Here is a 26,166-nt window from a genome sequence, read left to right on the forward strand (position 1 = left end):
AATAATATCTTCCTTTGGTGAATATTGGCGCTCAATTTTTAGTCACCACTATTGTTTCTTTATTATTCTATGGATGATTCAAATTTGATCTAATCGACTCGATACTTTATTATGTGCTCGATAAATTCTTTAGAATCTAGTTTGCGAATCGCTTTATTGTCTTCCAATACTACACTTTAATATATCTTTATATGATCCATCACAATATTCTAGTAAATAGTAATTTTTATAATTTTTTGATGGGAACCAATAACAAAAATAAATACGAAGCGACACGTATTCACTTGATTGTATCCAAGGTAATAATTTATTTGTTGTAATTTCTTTTAATATTTCGTAAATAAATAATCAATAAAAATATAATCAAACAATTTATAAGCAATTCGAAAATTATAGAATTATAAATTTTCTGTCAGTTTCACCGCTATTTAAGCTGTAGTCGATAGGATGTCGATAGGAGAGATATATATGTATTTTATTCGGACTCTTAACTCTTTTCTAATTCTCGTATGAGCTCTTTATTATTCTTATTCGTGTAAATTCTCAGAGAGAGAGACGCGCTCGACCGAGCGGTCGCCGTTTATAAATACTCGGCTAAAACGCTTATTCTTTCAAATCAAGCCAATCACGGCATGACACGTTTCGTCAGAAGTATACAGTAAAATCGAGGCAACGGATAGATACAAATATATATACGAAAACACGACAACGACCCGACACGATAATAATAACAGAATACATATAAGATGATCTCCCGGGCATCCCGCTACATCGGAGATCGCTAACAGCTCGGCCATTCTGACATTAGGCCGTCCCGGCCTAACGTGGTCATAAATGTCGCGAATTAAATAACGGGAATTTGTCGCATCTCAGATGAGCGCATATCCGAGAAACTCATTTTAATCACAATTTTACATATGGACGCATTTGATCGGGCGCCACAAATTCTTTGATCTTATCTCGCCTCCGCGGGAACCAATAAATTTTAATTATGCTGTCGATGACTTTGTCAATACCCACGTGACCGAGGTCATCGTGGCACGTCCTGATAACATTACTTTCCATCGCTCGAGGTACATAAAATAATAGTTTTTTATTTTTATCCTTCCGGTAAACCAGGCCGTCGCGTAGTTCGCAATATTTTATTTCGTCCTCTTCGAGCTCGTCGCGAATCTTTACGATCTCGTCGTCGCGATCTTGGCAAATCGTATGCTTAGGTGTATTGCCCTCAAGCACGAGGACGCCGCGGCAACGACCGAGCGCATCCACGCGGCTCGCGCGCCCCCCCGGGCGGTGAATAATCTCGCTCTCGTAATTCTTCCTAATGTTTTCTGATGAGCCGATATCCTCGTTATTTCGGAGTTCATCACGCATGTTAACCGCCTCGTCGCAGCTTTCGATCGTCATTATTTCGCCAACGCTCGCCGCCTTAACCACTGCAATCTCGATAGTTCTTCCGAACGAGACTCGTATCAACGGACAAGTCAGGAAATCTCCGAGGAGGACATCGTAGGTCATGGCATCGTCCGAAACGGTGTAAAACTTTATTTTTATGCGGACGTCCTGAATTTTTACATAACTATAAAAAATACCATTAACGCGAAGCAACGAGCCACCAATTCCGCGAAACTGACCCGCGCCCCCATCGACAGGCGAACATAGTTCACTCGGAACGTTATTATTTTTAATAAGGCTGATCGGTGATCCCGAGTCGACCACCGCACCGTCGGCACGATCATAATTCGCGTTCTCGTCAAGTCGGTAGGTGTCCCGTAGAAGCTCGAGCTGGCCTCTCCACCTCCAAAATGTATTCTCGCTCGCGTCGAATTCCGGCAACAGCTCTTTAACGCCTCTAACAACCGCACCACCAGACACCTCCGTCGATGCGACCGACGCGTCGCGAGACAGTTCTCTCTCTCTCAACAGTATTACTTTCTCTCTCTCCCACAATTCTCTCTCTTTACGCAGAAGAATTAATTCCGCGCGTTCCAAGTCTTCAAGCCGAGCGGACGAAGCACCTCCTCGCTCTCGCGCCGCCGCGGCCTGCTCCACCTCATCCTCCACAGCATCCGTACTCCACGCGCCGGGGTCCGATGCACCCGCCGAGCGCAGAGCCTCCCGTTGCTTACTCAGTTCCATCCACACGCCCGAATCGCTGTCCTCCTCTAACCGCTGGATTAGCTCAGCCTTCGAGCCTCCGGTCGGCAGCCCCTTCGTCCGCAGAGCCTCCTTCAATTCCACCACCGTGAAATCACTGCCCTGCACACTCATGCTGCACTTTCTTCCGAGAGGTCGACGCACGAATTCTCAATCCCACTTCTGATTTTGTAGTCGATAGGATGTCGATAGGATAGATATATATGTATTTTATTCGGACTCTTAACTCTTTTCTAATTCTCGTATGAGCTCTTTATTATTCTTACTCGTGTAAATTCTCAGAGAGAGAGACGCGCTCGACCGAGCGGTCGCCGTTTATAAACACTCGGCTAAAACGCTTATTTTTTCAAATCAAGCCAATCACGGCATGGCACGTTTCGTCAGAAGTATACAGTAAAATCGAGGCAACGGATAGATACAAATATATATACGAAAACACGACAACGACCCGACACGATAATAATAAAAGAATACATATAAGATGATCTCCCGGGCATCCCGCTACATCGGAGATCGCTAACAAAGCATAAAATATTATCCACGTTGATATTTGTCATATTTTATATTTCACTAAAATACAAAAAGTTATGATTACTTTTTTTATTCATATTGTATACTACGCATGTTTTTAGGATCTACTATATATGCATATTGTTGTGTGACGTTTATATGACAGTATTTGAATCAAATGATGCGTAACGTTGTCTTTTTTCGTGGCAATCACAATCGTAACTGACTTCGCAGACTAGACTGATCATGCTTTATTTGCTGCGCTCTGTAGGATTCATTTCGCTCTGCATGATCGATGATACTCATAATCAATGTTATTTCCAACAGTTACTTTTTCTAACACAGAGAGAATTTTCTTCTAGAATTTACCTTCTTTAGAATTTACCCCAGAAAATCATAGTAATCATGAGACAATATGGTATGAGAAAATTTTAAAAATATACTTGATTAATTTTATTATACTTTTAGTAAAATTAATCAAACATATTTTATATTTTATTGTAATAGATATTTATTATTTTTTATTGTGATAAATAATAATCAGAGAAATTCTCATAAAATTCTTTCCATACCATATTGTCCCACGATTACCATGATTTTCAGGGTAAATTCTAAGAGAAAATTTCTCTCTGTGAACAGTTTCCATGAAACTATATATATATATATTTTATATATATATAAATATATTTTATATATATATATATTTTATATATATATATATATATATATATATATATAATATAATTATTCGTGGAAACTGTTCACAGAGAGTTTCAATTTTTTAATTGCACTGCCTTACATTTAAAATAAAAAAATATTTATATTTACAATCTTCGTGAAAAAAGTAAAAGAATTGCATAAGGGATATGTAAAATTATATACAGCCTCACACATATCATAGACCATTCTTTAAAAGAAACAGTAATTTATTAAGTGATTTTTTTATACATGCAAATGATCATATAATGCTCTTTTCAGAGAAATCGTGATCAAATCGATCGTGATCAAATTGACATCGATTCAACCAATCATTTCTCGCTGGGTTAATTGTCAAATGTTTAAATTAAAACATGCGGACAAATATTGTCCCGAAGTATAGTTGTTGATGTGGGCTTTCTCAATTCACTGACACGTTAATTTAGTTGCTGTGCATGTTTTAATACAGAGATACTTTGCTCATTTGTACAAAATAAAAGATACAGTAACGAGAATACATAAGTACGTGCTTACATGCGTAGAGCGTAAAAACCGGAACACGATAAAAAAGCGCCGCTGACAACGAACAAAAAGAAAGCATGCGCGGGAAAATAAGTACGAATATTAGTAGTGCGCATACGCAGTAGTCAACGCATAGAAAGTAATACAAGGGATATAATCACAAGATATAAACAGAAAATACCTAATACAATTTTCTCTTACAACAATAGTTAATGCAATAAATAATTGCCAAGTTGAGTTTGCTTGTAGGTATTCCATTCACGTCGATCTATAGTAGCTTCATTCTCTAAATAGGATTGCAAAATAAATTAATTTATGCAAATATATGCTAATAAGAAGTAAGTTTACTACATCAAAAGCATATAAATAATATCTACAATATATTATCCAAAATAAATTTAGGAATTTTTACGCTTTAAGAAAGCAAGTTTATTATAATACTTTATAGTTATAATTTAATATTACATAATTATAATTTATAATTATAAATAATACATCATTTGTTTTTTATTTTATCGTTTTTCTACTTGTACATTTTTAAAAATTGCGAAAAAAATTTGATTATGCCTGTGTGTGTGTATAACAATCTTTAATACAATTGAATATACTACATACATTTTACTGTACATTTTAATCGAAGAAAATGCAGTAATTATTAATTTATCAATAATTTTATAAATTGATCATAAAAATTATTATAATTAATCATGAAATAGAGTTTCAAAAAGTAATATTAAGTTATAAACTCCTAATTTATACACATACACTCACGCACACGAACTTGACGTGTTACAAAGAATTAATCGAGAGACATGAAGGAACATCAATTCGAGTATATCTGAATCATTGAGACGATCGCATATGGAACATTGATCAGTATTGATTACTCATAGTCGAGTATCTCGTAAAAATCGCGTACAAGAGAAGAAAATTATTATGTCAGCAACATTAAAAATATTATGTGTTTTACTAAAAGTATTGATGCTACTTTAACAATTTTCTAGAAAGAAAAGACTCATTAATATTAAAAATTCTTATTTTTAAATATAAAAATTTCAAAAACATACATTATGTTTACGTTTAATATATGTATACGACCACATTTATAATTATAAAAGCATAATTTTATACTACATATAAACTAACATCTATTTATAAATGTGGCAATTTTAAATGTAATATTAACAAACTTTATAGGTACATTACATCTTTTTTTTTATATCAAGTTTTTTGCTTATACAGTTTTAATTATTTAAGTAAATATTTTAATTATAAATATAAATATTTAATATAAATATATAATATAAATATTTTTTAATTATAAATATTTTAGTTTTAATTATTTTATTTAATTTTATTTTAAACAAACTGTCAAACTGCTAATCCTCGCGGTAACAGCCTCTCGATGCTACGAATATAACACACAACGCGAATCTTGACAGCCAATAAGCATCGCGGAAAAGCGACAACAATAAACTTTGATATATGCGAATATCAATTTTACATATCTTTTTTAGAAAAGAAAAGGATTGAGTTTTTTTGTCGCGCAATTACTCTGCCATGAGCATAAAATAATAAATATGAGTCAAAAATAATAAAAAAATAACACGCACTTTATACATATATCACAATTTTATTATGCGCAAAATAAGAATGTAGATAGATTAAGTAGTACGAGTCAACAATTTTTCACTACCTTTAGCCTTTTCGTCGCGCAATAATTTCTACATTAACATAAAATCATAAATGCGAGTCAAAAACAATAAAAAATAACACGCACTTTATATATCATAATTTTATTATGCGCAAAGTAAGAATATAGATAAATTAAGTAGTACGAGTCATACATTTCGCACTACGTTTAGCCTTTGCGTCGCGCAATTATTTAATCATTAACATAAAATCATAAATGCGAGTTAAAAACCATAAGAAATAACACGCACTTTATATATCGTAATTTTATTATGCGCAAACTAAGAATTTAGATAGATTAAGTAGTACGAGTCAACAATTTCTTACTATATTCATCTTTTTCGTCAATCACTCAGCAATTAGTATAAAATCATTAATACAAATCAAAAAGAATAAAAAATTATACGCACTATATATATTGTAATTTTATTATGCGCAAAGTAAAAATTTAGATAGATTAAGTAGTACGAGTAAACAATTTCTCACTACGTATAGCTTCTTCGTCGCGCAATCACTCAGCTATTAATGTAAAATAATTAATACGAATCAAAAACAATAAAAAATTATATGCACTTTATATATCATAATTTTATTATGCGCAAAGTAAGAATACAGATAAATTAAGTAGTACGAGTCAACCATTTCGCACTACGTTTAGCCTTTGCGTTGCGTAATCATTTAATCATTAACATAAAATCATAAATGCGAGTAAAAAACAATAAGAAATAACACGCACTTTATATATCGTAATTTTATTATGCGCAAAGTAAAAATATAGATAAATTAAGTAGTACAAGTCAACAATTTCGCACTACGGTTAGCTTTCTCGTCGCGCAATCACTTAATCATTAACATATAATCATAAATGCGAGTCAAAAACAATAAAAAAATAACACGCACTTTATATATCACCAGACAACACGCGCGCCATTTTATTCAAAGATTTTATCTAATTTTATTTATTTTTACTTTAAACAATTGTCAAAACGAGTTTTTCAAAAAAAATAATTGTTAAAATAATTTTCTATTTATTTTTATCACATAAACTTTATAAAGGGCATTGTACATGTCTGCCACTGTACGAGATCTGTTTTAGAGATAACAGAACTCTTGAAATTTAGCATGAACTCATCTTTTTAACCGAAAATACGATTTTTTGGTAAAGAATAATTGTTAAAAAAATGTTCTATATATTTTTATCAAATAAACTTTATGGAAGGACATTGTACAAGTGTGCAACTATACGAGAACTGTTTTAAAGATAACAGAACTCTTGAAATTTAGCCCCATATCATCTTTTTATTCGAAAATACGTGTTATTCGTAAAAATTAATTGTTAAAAAAATTTTCCGTTTATTTTTATTACATAAACTTTATGGAAGAGTATTGTACATGATTGTTACTGTACGAGAACTGTTTTAGAGAAAACAGAACTCTTGAAATTTAGCCTGATTTCATATTTTTATTCGAAAATACGAGTTTTTCGTAAAAAATAATTGTTAAAAAAATGTTCTATAAATTTTTATTAAATAAACTTTATTGAAGAACATTGTACATGTGTGCAACTGTACGAGAACTGTTTTAGAAATAACAGAACTCTTGAAGTTTAGCCCAATCTCATTTTTTATTCGCAAATACGAGTTTTTCGTAAAAATTAATTTTCAAAGAAATTTTCCATTTATTTTTATCAAATAAACTTTATAGAAGGGCATTGTACATGTGTGCAACTATACGAGAACTGTTTTAGAGATAACAGAACTCTTGAAATTTAGCCTGATCTCATCTTTTTATTCGAAAATACGAGTTTTTCGTAAATATTAAGTGTTAAAAAAATTGTCTATATATTTTTATCACATAAAATTTATGGAAGAGCATTGTACATGATTGCCACTGTACGAGAACAGTTTTAGAGATAACAAAACTCTTGAAATTTAGTTTCATTTCATCTTTTTAACGTAATTTGCATGCAAAACGGCTACTAAACATCGAAGTGAAAGATTGGTGCAGTTGAACTTCGAATTGGGGACAATTAATCAATCTATCAATAATATGCGCAATAAGCTGTCACTTTAGCTACATGTGAGAATTTTTATTGCGCATATTATTGATAGATTGATTAATTGTCCCCAATTCGAAGTTCAACTGCACCAATCTTTCACTTCGATGTTTAGTAGCCGCTTTGCATGCAAATTATTTTATATATATATATATATATACATATATATATATATATATGCATATGTCATATATGTATGTGTATGTACATACATATTTTCATCAGACATATAAATCAAAAGTTTATAGCATTGTGCTCTCCAGAAAATTCGTTTGCATTAAAAAATATTTCATAAGATGTTTTTAAATACAGAAATTTATAAAATTTTTATGATTATGAAGAAAATGATAATAAAAATATATATATCATATATATAAGTTAAAATATAAACATTATTAAAATTTTCAGTGATAACAAACGCACTCGTGAAAAAAAAAGTCAAGTTAAGATAGAGTTATTTATTAGAGAAGAAATTAATTAATAAATTTGAAACTAATATAAAAACTGAATTATGCGACAAAATTCCTAAAACAATCGAAAAAAGTCAAGCTCCCATGATTTATTTACTGAGAGAAATTGTTGTAAATTCTTATTAGATTTTATTAATAAGTCATTCTTGCAAGACTTTCTTCTTAACAAAAGAAAAAATTATATTCAAGAAGATATCTCGATCAGAAACACAATAAAATTAAATTTGTTTAAATGTGGTTTGTATAGTTAATACATTTAATACATTTCAGTTATACAAGTAAATTAATATATGCAAAAACATTTTTTTTAATAAAAAATTTCTTAATTGTTTAAAGTTTTAGATAAACATGCAATACCATAATGAGATAAGTTGGAATAGTTTTTCAAGAAATCATTTGATTTTTCTCTGAGATAACATCAATGCAACTAGCGAATTTACGAAGTACGGAATTCTCTATCATTTTCTAATAAACATTGCCTTGACCTAATTAAAAGACGTTTGTCATTTTCGTGCTATGATACTGAATTAATATGATAATAAATAAAACTTTAATCTCTAAAATGATACTTTTTATTTATCATTCGGTAAATTCTTTAAAGCTAATGTACGAGTCGCAAGTTATTATCTTTCTCTTACGTATTAAGATTTCCCTTTGTGACAGATCACAATGCATCTGCATTCGAGCAGTTATACAATTCTAGTAAATATATAGTTTATTACGTATCTTTGAAAAATAAATTATGAAATGACAATGACTAGTTCACACACAGATATATATATATATATATATATATATATATATATATATAAACAGATAATACAGACAGTATAATTTCAAATATTTCATAGATGTAAAACTCGTTTCTTCTTAACATACACATATACAAACAATTAATTAATTGCCGGCTATATAATATTCATTGATGCGTCGGTTCAGTATTACGTCTTCAGTATTGCGTCTTCTATGTAGCTTCTTAGAGCTATAATAATGTTCAGACAAAGTTTAAAGTTTGGTCTGTCATTCGCTGCATTCCAGCAACGTTGCATCAGCTGGTATAACAAAAATGGACAGTTGAGAGGTATCTGCAATCTGCCTCCCGTGCGTACATAATCGATTACTTCGAGATTAGTTCTGGTAGAGTAAGGTTCCTCACCTAACGATGTAATCTCCCACATTAGTACTCCGAATGACCAAACATCGCTATAAGAAGTAAATATTCCGTCCACTAAGGATTCCGGTGCCATCCAACGAACAGGAAGCAGATCTTCTCCTTTCTAAAATATAATTTTAGCAAAGTTAAATCTTTTATTCAAATTATATATATATAGTTCTTATTTCTTTTAAATGCTTCGATGTAAAAATATATGATATTATAAAGACGCAAAAATATAAATATAGAACTACACGTTCAAAAAGTTTCATATTTTTTAATTAATTGCATTTACCATGCGATAATAGTCATCCCTGTGAATATCTCTAGCAAGTCCGAATTCGCCGATTTTGACAATACGATTTTCACGATCTCTCGCAGACACTAAACAATTTCGGCACATGAGATCTCTATGCACAAAGCGCAGCTCTTCCAAATAGCAACAGCCTCGCGCAACATCTTCGCAAATGGCGAGCAAGTCTTGTAGATGCAAAGCGTGTAAATCAGAAGGTTGTAATATTCGACAATCTCTCAAATATTGTTTCAGATCAGTTTCCATTAATTCCAACACGAGTAATGGAGAATTCTCGTCTAAGCAGACAGCTAGTAATCTTAAGATATGTTTGTGTCTAAAGTGATTCATAAGCCTAGCCTCTTGCAAGATTTCCTTTTTTTCTTCCACGGAGGCATACTTTCCTAACATTTTTATGGCAACGGATGTCTCTGATCCCGGTTCTTCTAAATCCTTGACATTCCCTTGAAACACCTGCAAAATATTAAAAATTAATGTAACTTTTATTAAAAAAAGGAAAGATAATTTAATTTTGTATAACATTATACATATATATTTTGTTTATTTTAAATAATTCAACGAAAAAGAATAAATGCATATGTATATATGTCTCATAAAAATTAATATATTACTATCCCTTTTAAAATGTTGATTTATATATCCGAAAAAATTGTATTCTCATCTTAACTATAATGCCACTTATTTTTATAATATCTTCCACTAAAATAGGCAACAAAAGGATCCTCTTAATTTAGGAGGAAAATTCTCTAAAGACATATTCTTAATATGACAGAATATATACTTAATATATGTTTTTTTATCCGTGTATTATCGAAATTATTAATCGTTATAACAAAAAACAGTTTTACAAATGGACATTTGATACTTATTACATGTATATTTCAATGTTACACATATAATTGAACATTTTTTATGTATTTGACATAGTTAAATACACATTTTATGCTTATTATGTTATTATTTTTAATATTAATTGTAAGCTTATAAATTTATTATAAATTTAAATTTTATTTTACTAATTTTTATTTTTAATTTATTATTAATTTATTATATTTATTTATTGCGGAAGTCGGAAAAAAATTAATATATTCTCAATTTAAAAGATGGAAATATTCTTATTCATTAAGAATATCTATTAAAAGGACTTATTAATGCATTTCAAGAAAACAATTTTTTCGGTGTAAGATTTACTAAGAAATGTGTATTTCTCATTTCTACATCTAAACATTAATGACTTAAAATATGACGTTACGAAAATTTTACCATTCCGAATGCGCCGCTGCGAAGAAGTTTCGTTAGTGTGATTTGCTCACGGTTGATTTTAGTCAGCATACATTTATTTGGATTATATTGCAACGCAGGACTGTATAACGTATTGAGTTGAACGTTTCCGATAGGTACCTCATGTAGAATTCTAAGCGAAACTTGCTCGTTATCTTCTTTGCGTTGTCGGTATACTATTATAAAGTTATAATATATTTAAATAATAGTATGCATTGTATAAATATTAAGTTGCTCTGTTAGAAAAAGTAACTTAACTTTTTTTAGAAAATCTCTCTACTTACTACATTAATCATAACTTGTAATTAAGAAAATGTGTATCAAATACTTACAATAAATAAGATAGCAGATGCAGGTTACAATAACGATACCAGCAAGGCTTAACATCAATGTTAGATTATATTGCGTAGCTCGAATTATCGAATCATCACCTTTGTTACATAAAAATATAGTTTTAATTTTCTTGTTTTATTTGAATTTTTTACTTATAATTTTATTATTAAAAATATTTAATTCTTAAAATTCTGTAATACATTTATATGTATGTCAAATAAACAGATTGTATTAAAATATCTACATATTATCATATTTGCTTACCAAGTGTTTGAAAAATAAATCTTTCATCAGATGGCCATGTAAAGTTCTCGTACTCAGGATATGTTAGGATCAAACGAAACTTGTATAAAGTTGCCGGTAGCAAGTTTTCTATATAATACATTACTGTCTCATTACTCGTCTCAAAATTATCTGCGAATTGCCACTTTTGCATCGCATCATTTTTGTATTCCAGTATATAATGTATCGTCAGATTAACGCTAGGAATCCACGAAATATTCATATTGTTTATGCTAACTCCGCTCAAAGTTATACTGTTCGGTTCCGAGTACGTGTACACGGTTTTGCTCAAACTGTCATTATAGAGATTGGTGTAGTTGGCTGGATACACACGTACATATACTAAGTATTTCTGTTCTGGCAGCAACGATTGGATTATTGTAAAAAATTTGTCTACTTTATTATTAATAAATGGTTTTTCTATCGGTTGCGTGCTGTTCACCGAGTTAATTGTTTCCCAATATACTCTATAAGTTACTGTCGTACAATTCAGTTTCGTGGGTAGCATCCAATAAACTGCCGCTATAGTGGGCGTCAGAACCTGAACGGTCACATTTTCTGGTGCACTGAGTTTGCCTTCGTTAGTTCTTAGTATGACTTCCGAGCTGAATTGTAGGTCCATCGACAATTGATCAGAGTAAAAATTGCTGACAGCTAGCTTCAGCTTGTATTTTGTAAACGGTGTTAAATTCTGAATTTTATAATGTCGCTCGTATGTCTGCATATAGAATTCATCGAACTTGTTATCGAGGTTATTATTCAAACAGCTTACATAGATAATATATTTAGTAGTTGGTACGTTATTTTTGCATTTGTGCTTGCGAGTCGATTCTGTCGTATTAAATTTCAAAACAATACTGTTTGCTGTTATTTTTATTATTGTAATATTATAAATTTTTTCATCAGGTATAAGGCATTCCTTCCGAGGATATGGTTGTAAGGAGGATGATTTACCAAACGATATCATGGAAGTAAAGTAATCCGTGCTTTTTATTATTTGCACGTGTTTGATTAGATGCGTTTTTTTCACTGTCGACAAGTGCATACGTCTTTTTTAAAGTATAAAGATGAATACTTGATGTAATTACATTACGTCTATTTACATAAATATTTGTTTTATCAATTATAATATATGGCGCAAACTTCGTGCCAATTTCAGCGATTGAAATTGAATTACATTTATTTATTTTAATGTTCGCCACAAATAATTCATGTTTATCTAGCCAGTATATTAACGGCTCCTCTGTATTTGTGATGTCAAGTTTTAAATAATTATGAAATTTTAAAAGTGATACATTGTATGGACAGAAGGTCATATCGGTTTTTAAAAAAGATTGCACATTTTTTCCGTTAAGATCCGATTTCATTATTACCAACTGCATATCTGATAACATTTCTATCCAGTATAAAAATCTGGAAAATATATATAAAAATCTGGAAAATATATATAATATTATATATGTGTATTATAAAATATAATTTTAAACGTGAATTTAAAAAAATAATAAACTTGAGTTCTTACAATTTTATGATAATTAATGATTTTATGATTTTTTATATCTTTATTAGAAAATCATAGTATATTACTACAAAAAATTAAAAAATAATATAAATTCGTAACTGAAGACACAAAAGTGTTTATTTTTTCAAGTGAATAAAAATTAACGTACCCCACAGACGGCTGTATAGTTAAATAAGGAGTGTTTCTGCTCAAGATCTTATCATATTTGACTATGCCATTTTGCCACATTGTTAAGTCCAGCTTTATAATGTATTTCATTAACCCGTCATATTCCATCCAATATAGATTTCTTCCTATCCAATCGATGCAGAGATTGTATGAATATCCTTTTAAAGTAGTTAGTTTTGTAATATTATTCTTATTCATATCCCCTATCATTAACTCTTGTATATACTCATGATTATAACTAATCGACTGGATCCAATAAATTTTATGTTCTGCTACAGAATAAGCGACATCTATTATATTAACATTGCTATTAAGGGTAAAGAGATTGACGTAGTCTCTTGAATCCAGATCCCATATTGCAATGGTATTATTCACTGTAATCAATAATTGAGGTATTGGATTTTCGTGGGTCGTTGATACTGTCATTAAATCTGTATAAGGACCAGCTTTAGTATGCGCTCGTACTCGAAAATAATACATTGTATTAGGTTTTAGATTATACTGTGTGCACTCCATTGTAGATAAAATAGTTTTGTCGGCACAGATTTGAATCTTTTTTAGGTTTTCGATGAAACAACATTGCACTGTATATCCTTGTGTCACTTCATTTGCAAATTCAGGTTGGTTCCATCTGTAAGACAAATTTTAGCCTTTTCATATTTAATAATTTTTTAACAGAATTAATATTTTTATTGTATATATGTCTATGTTAAATTTTAAGGAAAAATAGGATATAGACTAAAAACTTAGATTCTTCACCTGAATGTCACAGAAATGTTGATTTTTTCATTTAGAAATCCATTGAACTCTACAAATGCTCTTGGCTTGCTCGGAATTTTTACTAGAGCTTTTAAGATGGTACATATTAATATATTTAAGTTGATTATCTCGGTAAATTAAAAAAAAAATAATAATTTAACGTGCAATAAATATAAAGAAATAGAGAAAAAATAAACATATGTAAAAACATTAACATAGCAAGTTTTTAAAATAATGAAATAACATAAAACTCTTGTGTATGTGTGTGTGTATGTGTTTCAAGCCTTATGTTAGAAAAGTAATTACTAAGTTATAATCAAAAAAGCTTCCAATAAAGTGCTAAACTCTTTTCTAAAATTTCCTATTGATTCACAAATCAGAAGTATATTATTTGCGACTGATTTAAAACAAACAAGAAAAACAATGAAATTGATGATGTTATCCAAATTTTGCTTTATTTTACATACAGTGTAAACATTTTTTCTCTCTTTTCGACAGAATGAATTTTATATTATCCTTGTTATTAGAAAATGGTTTAATATTTTTTTAAATTTAATTTTCACTCTTTCTTGAATTTACATTATACAAACAACTTGTAAATATTTTGTTAATTTTTTATTAACATTCTATATATTCATTGCATCTTACCAATAGATTCTGGGTTCATGGACATATTTGCAAATGTAACTTCATCGACTTCATCGACTTCATTTCTTATAGTCACGCTATCAGAATAATTCTGATCCGGCTGGAGATTTCGTAAAATGAGATGATTGTTGTTTTCGGGCACTGGAATATCCTGAATAAAATATATCATATAAAAAACATAAGTAAGGCAGCTAGCCAGAAATTCCACGGTATCTTTAATGATAAATAAAATAGTATATATTGAAATATATATAAATAAGATTACCATAAAAAATAACATATATGTCGAAATAACTAAAATGAGCATAAAATTTTTTGTTTTGTAATAATATTAGCTTGATATTTTTATTTATAATTCCATTCCTCATTTATAATGTGTTAAATATTATGTAATTTCATTTGTAAAATATTTATTCCTATTATTCAACATATTTTCTTGCGAAATATCAAACATGATTCTTATATTAAAAAGAAAGTCACGCAGAATAGGCAGAATAAGGATTATTTAATAAGAATTCATAATCTTTTCTTTTTTAATAAATGATATATGAAAATGTTACTCACTTCGATTCCTGAAGCGATTTTGTTGATAGTTATAGCTAATGATTTAGTTTTTTCGCAATTGTTAGTTAACTTTTTAAAATAAAAGGGAGTTTACTTTTTAATAATCCGTCCGTTATGACTAAAATTTCAATAATAACGTTTGTATTTCAAAAATAAAAATGTTTAAAATATTCTCTTTTATGTGTATGTGTGTGATTATAGAAATTATATAAATTTTTGTTCTTAAAATCTTGTCAAAATTCTTTTTGATTATGGTTATATCTTTTAACGCAAACAAATTCTGGAAAACACGATACCATAAACTTTTGACTGACATTACCACGATATATAAGAATATGAGCATATTCTACATATAACTATTTAAATGGATATCTATATTCGCATATGGCTATATAAATGTATATACTATGAATATTATATTCATATATACATCTATAAATTTTTATTAGTTATATTGGAATAGATTGCTGTTACGTATATATATTGTTCATTTAACTATTGACCCTATAAAGTTAATTGATACAAATTGAATTTTATTATACTAATATAGTCGACATTCCTTTATATGTATATAGCACAAATGCAACTATCCTTGACACATCAAAATGACGCTGACCTTTTAAATTAATTTAGTTAAATTTAAATTAATTTACAAGTTTTGTTATATCATTAATTAATTATAAATATTTAATAAAGTAAATAAGTTTTTATTACAAATTCATGAAAAATCACATGAAACTCAATTCAAGTGTCATATATATGTATGTATGTATGTATGTATGTATCAAAATAGTGAAAAATTAACAGAAAATCTCATTAATATTAATAATTATTATTCTTAAAAATAGCACAATAGAAACACAAACATAATACAGTCAAATTTTAATATTTCGTCTTAATTAAGTTAACTTTGTACTATATTATACATCCATTTATAAACAAAATAAAATTTTCAAGCTTTATACATCCTTTCTCATTGCATCATAATTTTCAGTCTTTTGTATAGTTTTATTTTATTATACAGTATGTAATATTATTATATTACACGTTTTAATTACTGAAATAAACTGCACTATTACCTGTAATAACATTTAATTGTTTTCTAATAAAGCGAAAAAAATCTCTTACCTGCGTGCAAAGGTTGTCCGGAACGATATGATTCTTTGTCAAAATCGCGATAGCTGCTTTCACCAGCATTAAACTTTTCAATAAAACGCATAATCTCATCTTAAACATAATAATCTCTTCCTTTGCTGAATGTTTGCGCTCAATTTTTAATCATTAGTATTGTTTTTTTTATTCTATGGATGATTCAGATTTGATCTAATCGACTCGATACTTTATTATGTACTCGATGAATTCTTTAGAATCTAGTTTGCGAATCGCGTTATTGTCTTCCAATACATTTTAATATATCTTTTTATGATCAATCACAATATTCTATTAAATAGTAATTTTTATAATTTTTTGATGGGAACCAATAACAAAAATAAATACGAAGCGACACGTATTCACTTTACTGTATTGAAGATAATAATATATCTTTGTTGTAATTTCTTTTAATATTTCGTAAAAAGATAATCAATAAAAATATAATCGAACAATTTATAAGCGATCCGAAAATTATAGAATTATAAATTTTCTGTCACTTTCACCGCTATTCAAGCATAAAATATTATCCACGTTGATATTTGCCATATTTTTTGTTTCACTAAAATTTAAAAAATTATCATTACTTCTTTTATGCATATTGTATACTACGCATGTTTTTAAGATCCACTATATGTACATATTGTTGTGTGACGTTTATATGACAGTATTTGAATCAAATAACGCGCAACGTTGTCTTTTTTCGTGGCAATCACAATCGTAACTGACTTCGCAGACTAGACTGATCTGATCCTGCTTTATTTGCTGCGCTTTGTTTATGATTCATTTCTCTCTGCATGATCGACGATACTCACAATCAGTGTTACTCCAACAGTTACTTATTCCAACACAGAGAGAATTTTTTCTTAGAATTTACTTTAAAAATTATGGTAATCGCGAGACAAAATATGGTATGGAAAGAATTTTAAAAATATGCTTGATTAATTTTACTAAACTTTTAGTAAATTTTACTATACTTTTAGTAAAATTAATCAAATATATTTTATATTTTATTGTAATAGATATTATTATTTTTTGTTGTGATGAATATTAATCAGAGAAAATATAATATAATTATTCATGGAAACTGTTCACAGAGAGTTTTAATTTTTTAATTGCACTGCTTTGCATTTAAAATAAAAAAATGTTTATATTTACAATCTTCGTGAAAAAAGTAAAAGAAGTGCATAAGGTATACCCTATTTAAAATTATATACAGCCTCACATATATCATAGACCATTCTTTAAATAGAGGGTGTCATAAAAAATATTTGCTGAAAAGAAAAAAATTCTCGATATACTACACAGGCTTGTTGTTAAATAAAGTTCTCAAAATAACTTATCAATCTCCGCAAAATTGTTATAATTTTGAGGGACCTCGCGAGATAATTTTATAATGAATGACTCGTTTGGAAAAATCCATCTACCACTAGGCGTCACATATGCTCTATCACATGCTCAGAGTGTATTACATATATATATCATCGCACGTTTTACTCTATAATCCGGCATACCTAGACTTACAGTCGGTTCAGTTTCAATTCTTTCTTAATATTATTTTAACATTTAATTTTAATTCTTCCTTAATGTTGTTTTAACATTCAGTTATAATTCTTTCCTAATATTGTTAAAGAATTTTGCGTACAGATTAATTTGCATCACGCATATGCATAGAGAGAAATCGATCAAATACATATCTAATAGCAAATTCAGTCATATATAAAATTTGAAAGACAAATATATGCATAAATATGTTGGATATCCACGAGATATCGATACACACAGTTTATATATTATTTAATAAAATATATATTGAGCGTTTCATCAATCCAGATCCTTATTTATATTTATGCTTTATCTACCTACATTAGTACACAACAGACTTTAATCTACACTAATATGTATTCAATCGCTAAAAATTGAAGGAAATATAATATAATCTTTAGAAAACTTAATATAAATTTAATTAAAAATCTTTTAAACAAAAAAGATTTTGTTTCTGAAATTTATAAAAGATAAATTTCTTATTAATATTAAAGATGAAGATAATTCAGTTATGTTTTATTAAATATAAAATGACAATAAAAAATTATAAAATTGTCTTTCTTTAACAAAATGTAAAAGAAAGTAGTGAATCATTCATAGACAATTATTATAAACTAGGGGAAAAGCCTATCTACGCCAGGCGTTAAGGTGGCTGTTACTGAATATTTTTTCATGGGATATTAACCCTTAGGCTGCCGGCATTTTTTCATTAAAATAGTGGTTTTTTCCCTAAAAATGTATATGTACAAATAACATACACATCGTGTAGAATTTTGAGATTTCTTCAGAGCCACAAAAGTGGCTTTCCCGGCAGGGAATAGACAGCCAAATATAAAAATTTTTTTTCTCAAAAATAAGTGTATCTGAGGGTTTTCGGTGTCGCTGATTTCAATTCTGAACATAGATTTATAAAATTTTGAGTCTAGAAATAATAATGAATAACAACATATTTGAATATAAACGTATACGCTCATGCAGAGAACTTTCCATTAGCATTACTCAGAGTTAACGTCGTGGATGTAGAAAGTTTGTAGCTCCTTTTTGGTTTTTTGTTTGTTTGTTTTTAATTTTTTTTACTTTTTTACTTATTTTATCATTAAAAAAACATTTTTTTTTGTGTTTTTTAATATTTATATTTTTTTATATATTTTATGATATTTATTTCGAATTTTATTAATACATTTAACATTAAAAAAATATCATAAACTTATTAGCACATTTAAGAGCCACAAAAGTGGCTTTCCCGGCAATCTAAGGGTTAAGGAGCCCCTAGCTGCGTCCCTGAGTTTTCTGATTTTCCCCTTTGGTTTTTATTCATTGCTTTTACTCTAGCCCCTGGCAGAACACCAAATTTCATCTTCCTACGTAGGTCATGTAAAGTTTTCCGTGTAAACCCCTACGGCAGAATTAGGAGCCCTCTGGCAGGAGCAGCTCTGGCTGCGCCCCTAAATAAAAATTTTGGGTTTTCCGATTTTTTCCTTTTGTTTTACGTTAGCCCCTGTCAGTATATCAAATCTTTTGCCTCCTAGGCCAGATTGAAGTTTTCCCATGTTAACCCTATGGCGCATTAAAGGGTCCCTGGCTGCGCCCCTGGACCGAAATTAAAGATTTCAAGAATTTTCTCATTACCTGGGAATGGACCCCTATCCATGCGAAATTTAGTGTTTCTAGCATGTCGGGAAGTACCCGATCAATTCAACGACAGACAGAATAGGGATTTTATATATATAGATATAAGAAGATAGCCAACGTGAAATAAGTCCTTTTAAATGCGCGAAATGCAAATTTAAACACATGAATCAATATTTTACAAACTGATATTTTCGAACATCGCCCTATAATGATATTAAACTGTTATTTTATTGCTTTGTATATATATATAAACATAAAAACTTCAACGACATAAAATTTGTCTGATTAATTTTATGCACCACTATGGTATCCTTTAGGCATATAAATGATTCATCTCTATGTATATGTTTATGCAATTACGCAAGTTTGTTTTAGAACTTTAATATGTATAAAAAAGTAAATTGAATTAAATTATTTTTATAGATAGAAATAATTATGATAAATTTTTTATAATAATTTGAAACAGATTCCCCCAAAAATAATTGTGAAATTTTAGAGTTTAAAATAAATCTTTTAATCAATACTTAATTCTCCCGATAACACTTTCAATATTAATATTGCACTTTAAATTTAATTATCTTTTAAATGCATTAATAATTTTTCACATTTTATTTATAATATTCAAAAAATATCAAGAAATCAATGAATTAATTGCCAGGTATGCTAGCTTTAAGGATTGAAATTAAATATATCTTTCTTTTTAAAATCCTAAAAAAAAAATTGCTGATTCTCCATAAAATTCTACATATCTATCTATTATATAATGACGCCCTACTGTGAGAAGATCGTTAACTAACAACGAATGAAAGCATAAAATAGATCTGTCTTCGTTAATTATTATATTACATTTAAAATAGATTCGTCTTCTTTAGTTACATTACATTTAAAATAGATCTGTTCTCTTCAGTTGCGTTATATTTTCCGTATTCGAAATAAAATTCACATCAATAATCGATTGGAGAGAAAACAAAAGAAAAAAAAAAGTGAAAACTGAGAGAACATATATGGAAGACGCAGCTGAAGAGAACGAATACCTAACGATATACAAGCGGAATAAAAGATGAAGAAGACATAGAAAACGGGATCATCTGCTTAAGCCGACATAGACGATGACGTGTGAATACCGAAAGCTTGGAAGATCTTGTTTTTAAAACCGGGTTTATTAGGACTAGCGTCGTGCTGATGCTGGCCGCCGCCTGCCGCTGATTGTCCCTCATGCAGTGCCCTTTGCACTAGTGGCAGCGAGCTACTCGCCTGCGTTCATTTGCGTTCGTTTCGGTGAGAGAATTCGGATCAGAATTCAGATTCATTCAGATTGTGCCGGAGACGAGGCGGAGGACGACGAGGCGGAACGAAAAAAAGAACAAAAAGAAAGAAGAAAAGGATAGTAGACAACTATAAAGTGTGTTCGTGTGTTCAACTACTTGTATATATAACATGCGAAAGTGCGTACTTGCTAAAAATATATCATACGTTGACGAACGAAAAGAAAAAAAAAAAGAGAAAAGAGGAAGAGACACTCACCTCCTCGTGGCTCTGCTCGTGCTCGCTGTTGGCTAAACTTGACCGCGAATCCCGTCTGGTCGAGCTCTTCTCGTCGCCTAGCAGCTGCGCTACTCGCGCCTTGTTCACCAGCTCTAACGCCTATAAAAGAGAGAGAAGAACGAATTTTAATTTTATTATATATATATAATGTATAATAAAATATATATAATATTTTTAAATTTAAATTACACTGATTTACAAACAAAATTTTTTTTTTTTTATTATTTTACACTGGACAAGGTGTTTCTTATAGATTTTTGAATGCTGAAAACGATGCAAGCCAGTTTCCACCAGCACGTCTGGTTTCCAAAATAATTGAAATTTAGTATGAGCAAAAAATGGCTTTTTAACGATATTTAAGAATTTTTGTAAAAAAAAATTAACGTTATCTGGAAATTCTGATTATGCATTTTATAAGAGATGAACAATACATTCATGATATTTGATCAGACTTTCTAGTTAATCTTTTTTACAAAAAAATCTCAAATCCCTTTTCTAAAAAGTGCATGTTAAGTCGATTCTCGCAAGTATTGTTGCCTCTTTTCCGCGATGCTGATTGGTTATCTCGATGTGTGCTGCGTTGTACATTACTTCATATTGATAAAAGCCTGTCAAGGTTGAGCGACGCATTTTGACAGTTCAAATGTATATACGCATTTTGACAGTTCAAATGTATATACGCATTTTGACAGTTCAAATGTATATATTGAGAGGTTAATAGTGTATTCAATTTGTGAATGCAATTATTGTGGTTTATATTATGATATACATGATATTATGTGTACATATCATTAAATTAAATTAAAGAAAATATAGATAAAGAAGACGAAGAAAGGAGGAAGAGGAAGTAGGAAAGAATAGAGAGAAAGGTATGTGTAGTAAAGTATATATATTTTATAAATGTAATAAATAAAGCATTATCTAATCCAATTTACACTATTTTATCAAGAGTTTTATGCGTTATTGTTGTGTAGATATTATTAATAAAGTACTATAGTTAAATATTATTAATGTTATTTAATTTTATTGATAATTAATATTATTTAATTTACTTATAGAATATTAAAATATTAAAATATTACTAAATTATATATTACTTCGTTAATGTTTAAATATTATTAGTTTTAATAAATTTTTTTATGTTTTATTTAAAGTTATAGAAAAGACCAATTATTTTTTTAATTATACCATTAATTTTATTACTCATAGATAGAGAAGAATAGAAAGAGAGAAAAAAGAGTAGGAAAAAAAAGAGAGAAAAAGGGAGAGGAGAAGAAGAGAAGAAGGCTTTTTAATTAAAATTGAAGAGAAAGAATAAGCAAAAGAAATAAAGAAAAAGGATTGATTGAATGACTGAAGGAAAAGAGAGAAGAAAAAATATAATATTAGGTAATATTTTTATTAAATTTTTTAAATGTTTTAATATTATTATATCTTTAATAATTTTTAAAATATTTTATTTATAGTTAATATAAAGGAGAGATGCATTATATTATTAATAGACAAAAATAGAAGAAGAGAAAGAGAAAAAGATAAAGGGAGAGTAGAAAAAAAAGCTTTATTTAAGATTAAAGAAGAGGATGAATAAGCAAAAGAGAAAGAAGAAAAGAAAAGAAGAAAAAGGAAAAGGGAGAAGAAGGAATATATTAAGTAATAAAATTTTTATTGAATTGTTTAAATGTTTCAATAGTATTATAATTTTAGTAACTTTTTAATTAATTTGTTTTTGTTTTATTTTATTAATGTTAAAAAAGAAACTAATTATTAATTATTAATTATGTTATTAATTATATTATTAATAAATAGAGAAGAATAGAAAGAATGAGAGAGAGAGAGAGAGAAAAAAGAGTGAAAAAAGGAAGAAGAGAAAAAAGAGTAGAAAGCTTTATTTAAAATTAGAAAAGAGGATGAATAAGTAAAATATAGGAAGAAAGAGTGAAAAAGGGTAAAGAAAAAGAGAAGAATGAATTTAAAATTAGGTAATAATATTTTTATTAGATTTTTTAAATATTTGAATATTATAGTTTTTTAAAATGTTTTATTTATAAAGTTCTTAATGAAAACATAAATTATATTATTAATTATATTATTAGTAGATATAGAAGAATAGAAAGAAAGAAACTAAAGAGAAAAAGAGTGGAAATAAAAGAGAGAAAAAAGAAAAGGAGAAAAAGAGAAGAAAGTTTTATTTAAAATATAAGAAAAGGAAATAAGAGAGTGAAAATGAATAAAGGAGAGAGAAAGAAAAAGGAAAAGTAGAAAAAAGCGAAAAGTTTTATTTAAAATTAAAGAAGAGATGGAGAATAAAAGAAAAAAGGTAAATGATTGAAGGAAAAGAGAGAATAAGGAATATATCAGATTATAATAATTATTAGGTATTAATTTTTTAATTGTTCGAATATTATTGTAATTTTAATAATCCTTTAAATATTTTATTTAAAGTTAAATGGGCTACTTTCGTGACAGAATTAAAATGTTCAGTTTAAAATGATCCGTGGCTATGATTTGTTAAATTTGAAATTTTATTAGAATCATCATAATTTCAGATTTGATCAATCACAGCACACTAATCACAGCGTACAATTCATTTTAATTTGAATTATTTTAATTTTGTCGTGTAAGGGCATAGGAGACGAATTATAATTATTAATTATATCATTAATTTTATCATTTATAGATAAAGAATAATAGAAAGAGAGAAAAAGAGGGAGATAGAAATACAGAGAAAAAAGAAAACAAAGCTTTATTTAAAATAAAAGAAGAGAAATATTAAGCAAAAGAGAGGGAGAAAAAAAAGATTATAGAAAAAGAGAGAAGAAGGAATATAAAATAAAGTAAATTATCTTTAAATATTTTATTAAAGTTAAAGAGATGAATTGTATATTATTAATTATATTATTAATAAATAAATATGATTTTTAAAGTCGGCCAATAGAGCCAAGCGCGAAAATTAATATTAATTTTCGCGCTTGGCTCTATTGGCCGACTTTAAAAATCATATTTATTTATTAAATATTGAGAGCCGATAAAAATATTTCTTAATTTATATATTATTAATAGATAAAGAAAGAAAGAGAGGGAGAGAGAGAGAAGAAAAGAAAAAAAGATAAAGGAAAATGAAGAGGAAAAAAGGAGGAAGTTTTATTTGAAATTAAATAAGAAAAAGAGAATAAATAAAAGAGAGGGTGAAAGAGAGAAAAAGACTGAAATAGGAAAGAAGGAATATAATATTAGGTAGTATTTTTTCAGAATTATAAAATATATTATTAAATATTATTAATAAGTTTTAAATATTATTTATATTATTTATATTATTTAATTTTTTAAGGTTCCTTGGCATTTGCTGCGGCCATGTTGGATTTTGACGTCAAAGGTGAGAAAATACACGCTAAAAATTATTGGGTGCTATTTTTAGATAAAAAAATATTTTGATGAAACATAACTTCAGATGGCTTTAGCATACTTTTAAAATAGTCCGAAAACTATTCTTTCCCTTCGAAAATCAATCAACAATCGTAAAATGATCGTGATGCAGATTTTGTCATACGAAATGACTGCTCATGTGTAAAGACCAGATGAATTGGGTCTCATATTATAGTTATTTTACAGCTGTTGAGTGATTGTCAAAGGTAAAGAATAGTTTTCGGACTAATTTAAAAGTGTGTTAAAGCTGAAGTTGTGTTTCATCAAAATATCTTTTTATCTAAAAATAGCACGTAAGAATATTCAGCCTGTATTTTCTCGCCTCTGACGTCACAATCCAATATGGTTGCAGCGGGTACCCAGGAATATTATTAAAAATGTTATTTAATATTATTAATATTATGAATTTATTTATATTATTAAACATTATTAAATTTTATATTAAATTATTTAAATGTTTGAATAATAATAATAATGTTATTAAGAATAATAATAATAATAATAACAATAGTAATGAATATTATAATAATTTTAATAATCTTTTTAATGTTTTTTATTTAAAGTTAAAGAAGAAAAGGCAAATGAAAGAGACTGATGAAGAGAAAGAGAGAGAAGGAAAAGAAAGATGCTTTATTTAAAGAGCTTTATTTATATCAAAAAATTCTTAAATTATTTGTATTAAAATACTTATTATGTACACGTATTATATGTGTGTATTTTTATTGTGATATTGCATGTGTATAAAGTTAATGTATTTGATATAAATACATTACAATTTTTTGTAGTGATTATAGTTATATTTGTTTATTTCGTAACGTATTTCAGGCCGTGAGTTCCAAAATTCACTGCCAGCGTTGAAAATCTATAATATACGTAACGTGAATTATATATTTTCAGCACTGGCAGTAAATTTTAAAACACGGCCATGATTTTGTGTAATGAAAAAGAATGAATGACAATGCGGATTGGTTATCTCGATGTTGTGCACTTACTTCGTGATTGATAAAAGTCTGTCATGATTGAGCGACGTATATTGATTGAGTTTAAATTTTTAAATCAAATAATTTATATAATCAATTGATATATAAAAAAAAACGGAGAACTATAGTTAACATGTAAGTATAATTATATATATATATGTATATATAGATTATATATTAAATATTACGTATTTTATTATTTTTCGTTATATTTAAAAAATGATTATGTTTTTATACATTATTATTAAGAAAGATTATTTAGTTTTTTTAATAAAAAATTTTTTTGATAAATTTTATTTTAAAATTATATTAAAATTATATAATATATTAAAAGAGATTTTATTATTTTTAAAATTAATAATAAATAATAATAATTATTAATAATACTAAATAGTAATTATTATTTATAATGTAATTTATATTAATATTGTTCCAATTATTTATTTCAGTATAATTTCGTTTCTTCAAGTTTTGTGTTGTATTTTTTCATTGTGGATTTAAAGACGACAATAAAATAAACATCTTTAGGTAAGTTTTATTAAAAATTTTTATATTATCGTAATAAAATATATATAAAAATAAAGAAAATTTAGTTTTTTTAATAAAAATTTTTGGTAAATTTTATGTTAAGATTATATTGGTAAAACAATTAGAAATTTTTTATATTTATTTTTAAAATTTATAAGTAATAATTAATAATAATAATTGCTAATTAATAGTAATTTATCAATTGTTATTTATAATGTAACTTATATTAATCCTTTTT

At 28.1% G+C, this 26,166-nt stretch overlaps 1 protein-coding gene and 1 long non-coding RNA gene across 3 annotated transcripts; one reads left to right on the forward strand and one right to left on the reverse strand.

Moving 5' to 3' along the window:
- Positions 1–8,511: 8,511 nt before the first annotated feature.
- On the reverse strand, positions 8,512–17,000 carry LOC145947533 (proto-oncogene tyrosine-protein kinase ROS-like). The gene is made up of 10 exons (XM_083057315.1): positions 16,255–17,000; positions 14,563–14,713; positions 13,915–14,002; positions 13,136–13,786; positions 12,513–12,899; positions 11,448–12,451; positions 11,183–11,281; positions 10,833–11,026; positions 9,552–10,022; positions 8,512–9,380 (listed from the first exon to the last, which is right to left on the reverse strand). The coding sequence occupies exons 1-10, from the start codon at positions 16,360–16,362 to the stop codon at positions 9,045–9,047; spliced, it is 3,489 nt and encodes a 1,162-aa protein (XP_082913441.1). The 5' UTR covers positions 16,363–17,000; the 3' UTR covers positions 8,512–9,044.
- A 5,268-nt stretch (positions 17,001–22,268) lies between these two features.
- LOC145947528 (uncharacterized) lies at positions 22,269–24,363 on the forward strand. 2 transcript variants are annotated; one of them, XR_014427192.1, is made up of 3 exons: positions 22,269–22,386; positions 22,464–22,647; positions 24,326–24,363. It is a non-coding gene; the product is annotated as an uncharacterized LOC145947528 (long non-coding RNA). The 2 variants fall into 2 exon arrangements; XR_014427193.1 differs by lacking the exon at positions 24,326–24,363 and adding an exon at positions 22,804–22,836.
- The last annotated feature ends 1,803 nt before the right edge of the window (positions 24,364–26,166 follow it).

The sequence above is a fragment of the Prenolepis imparis genome, unplaced genomic scaffold (genome assembly GCF_030444845.1).
Source record: "Prenolepis imparis isolate NDT839.2.m4 unplaced genomic scaffold, iyPreImpa1.0 SCAF_96, whole genome shotgun sequence".
In the NCBI taxonomy this organism is placed as follows: Eukaryota; Metazoa; Arthropoda; class Insecta; order Hymenoptera; family Formicidae; genus Prenolepis; species Prenolepis imparis.

Coding starts and splice junctions, on each gene's coding strand:
- LOC145947533 (XM_083057315.1), bottom strand. CDS start 16,362: ATGTTTAAGATGAGATTATGCGTTTTATTGAAAAGTTTAATGCTGGTG. Junction 14,714..16,254: donor CGGACAACCTTTGCACGCAG/GTAAGAGATTTT, acceptor TATTTTATTCAG/GATATTCCAGTGCCCGAAAA. Junction 10,023..10,832: donor GCAGCGGCGCATTCGGAATG/GTAAAATTTTCG, acceptor AATATTTTGCAG/GTGTTTCAAGGGAATGTCAA.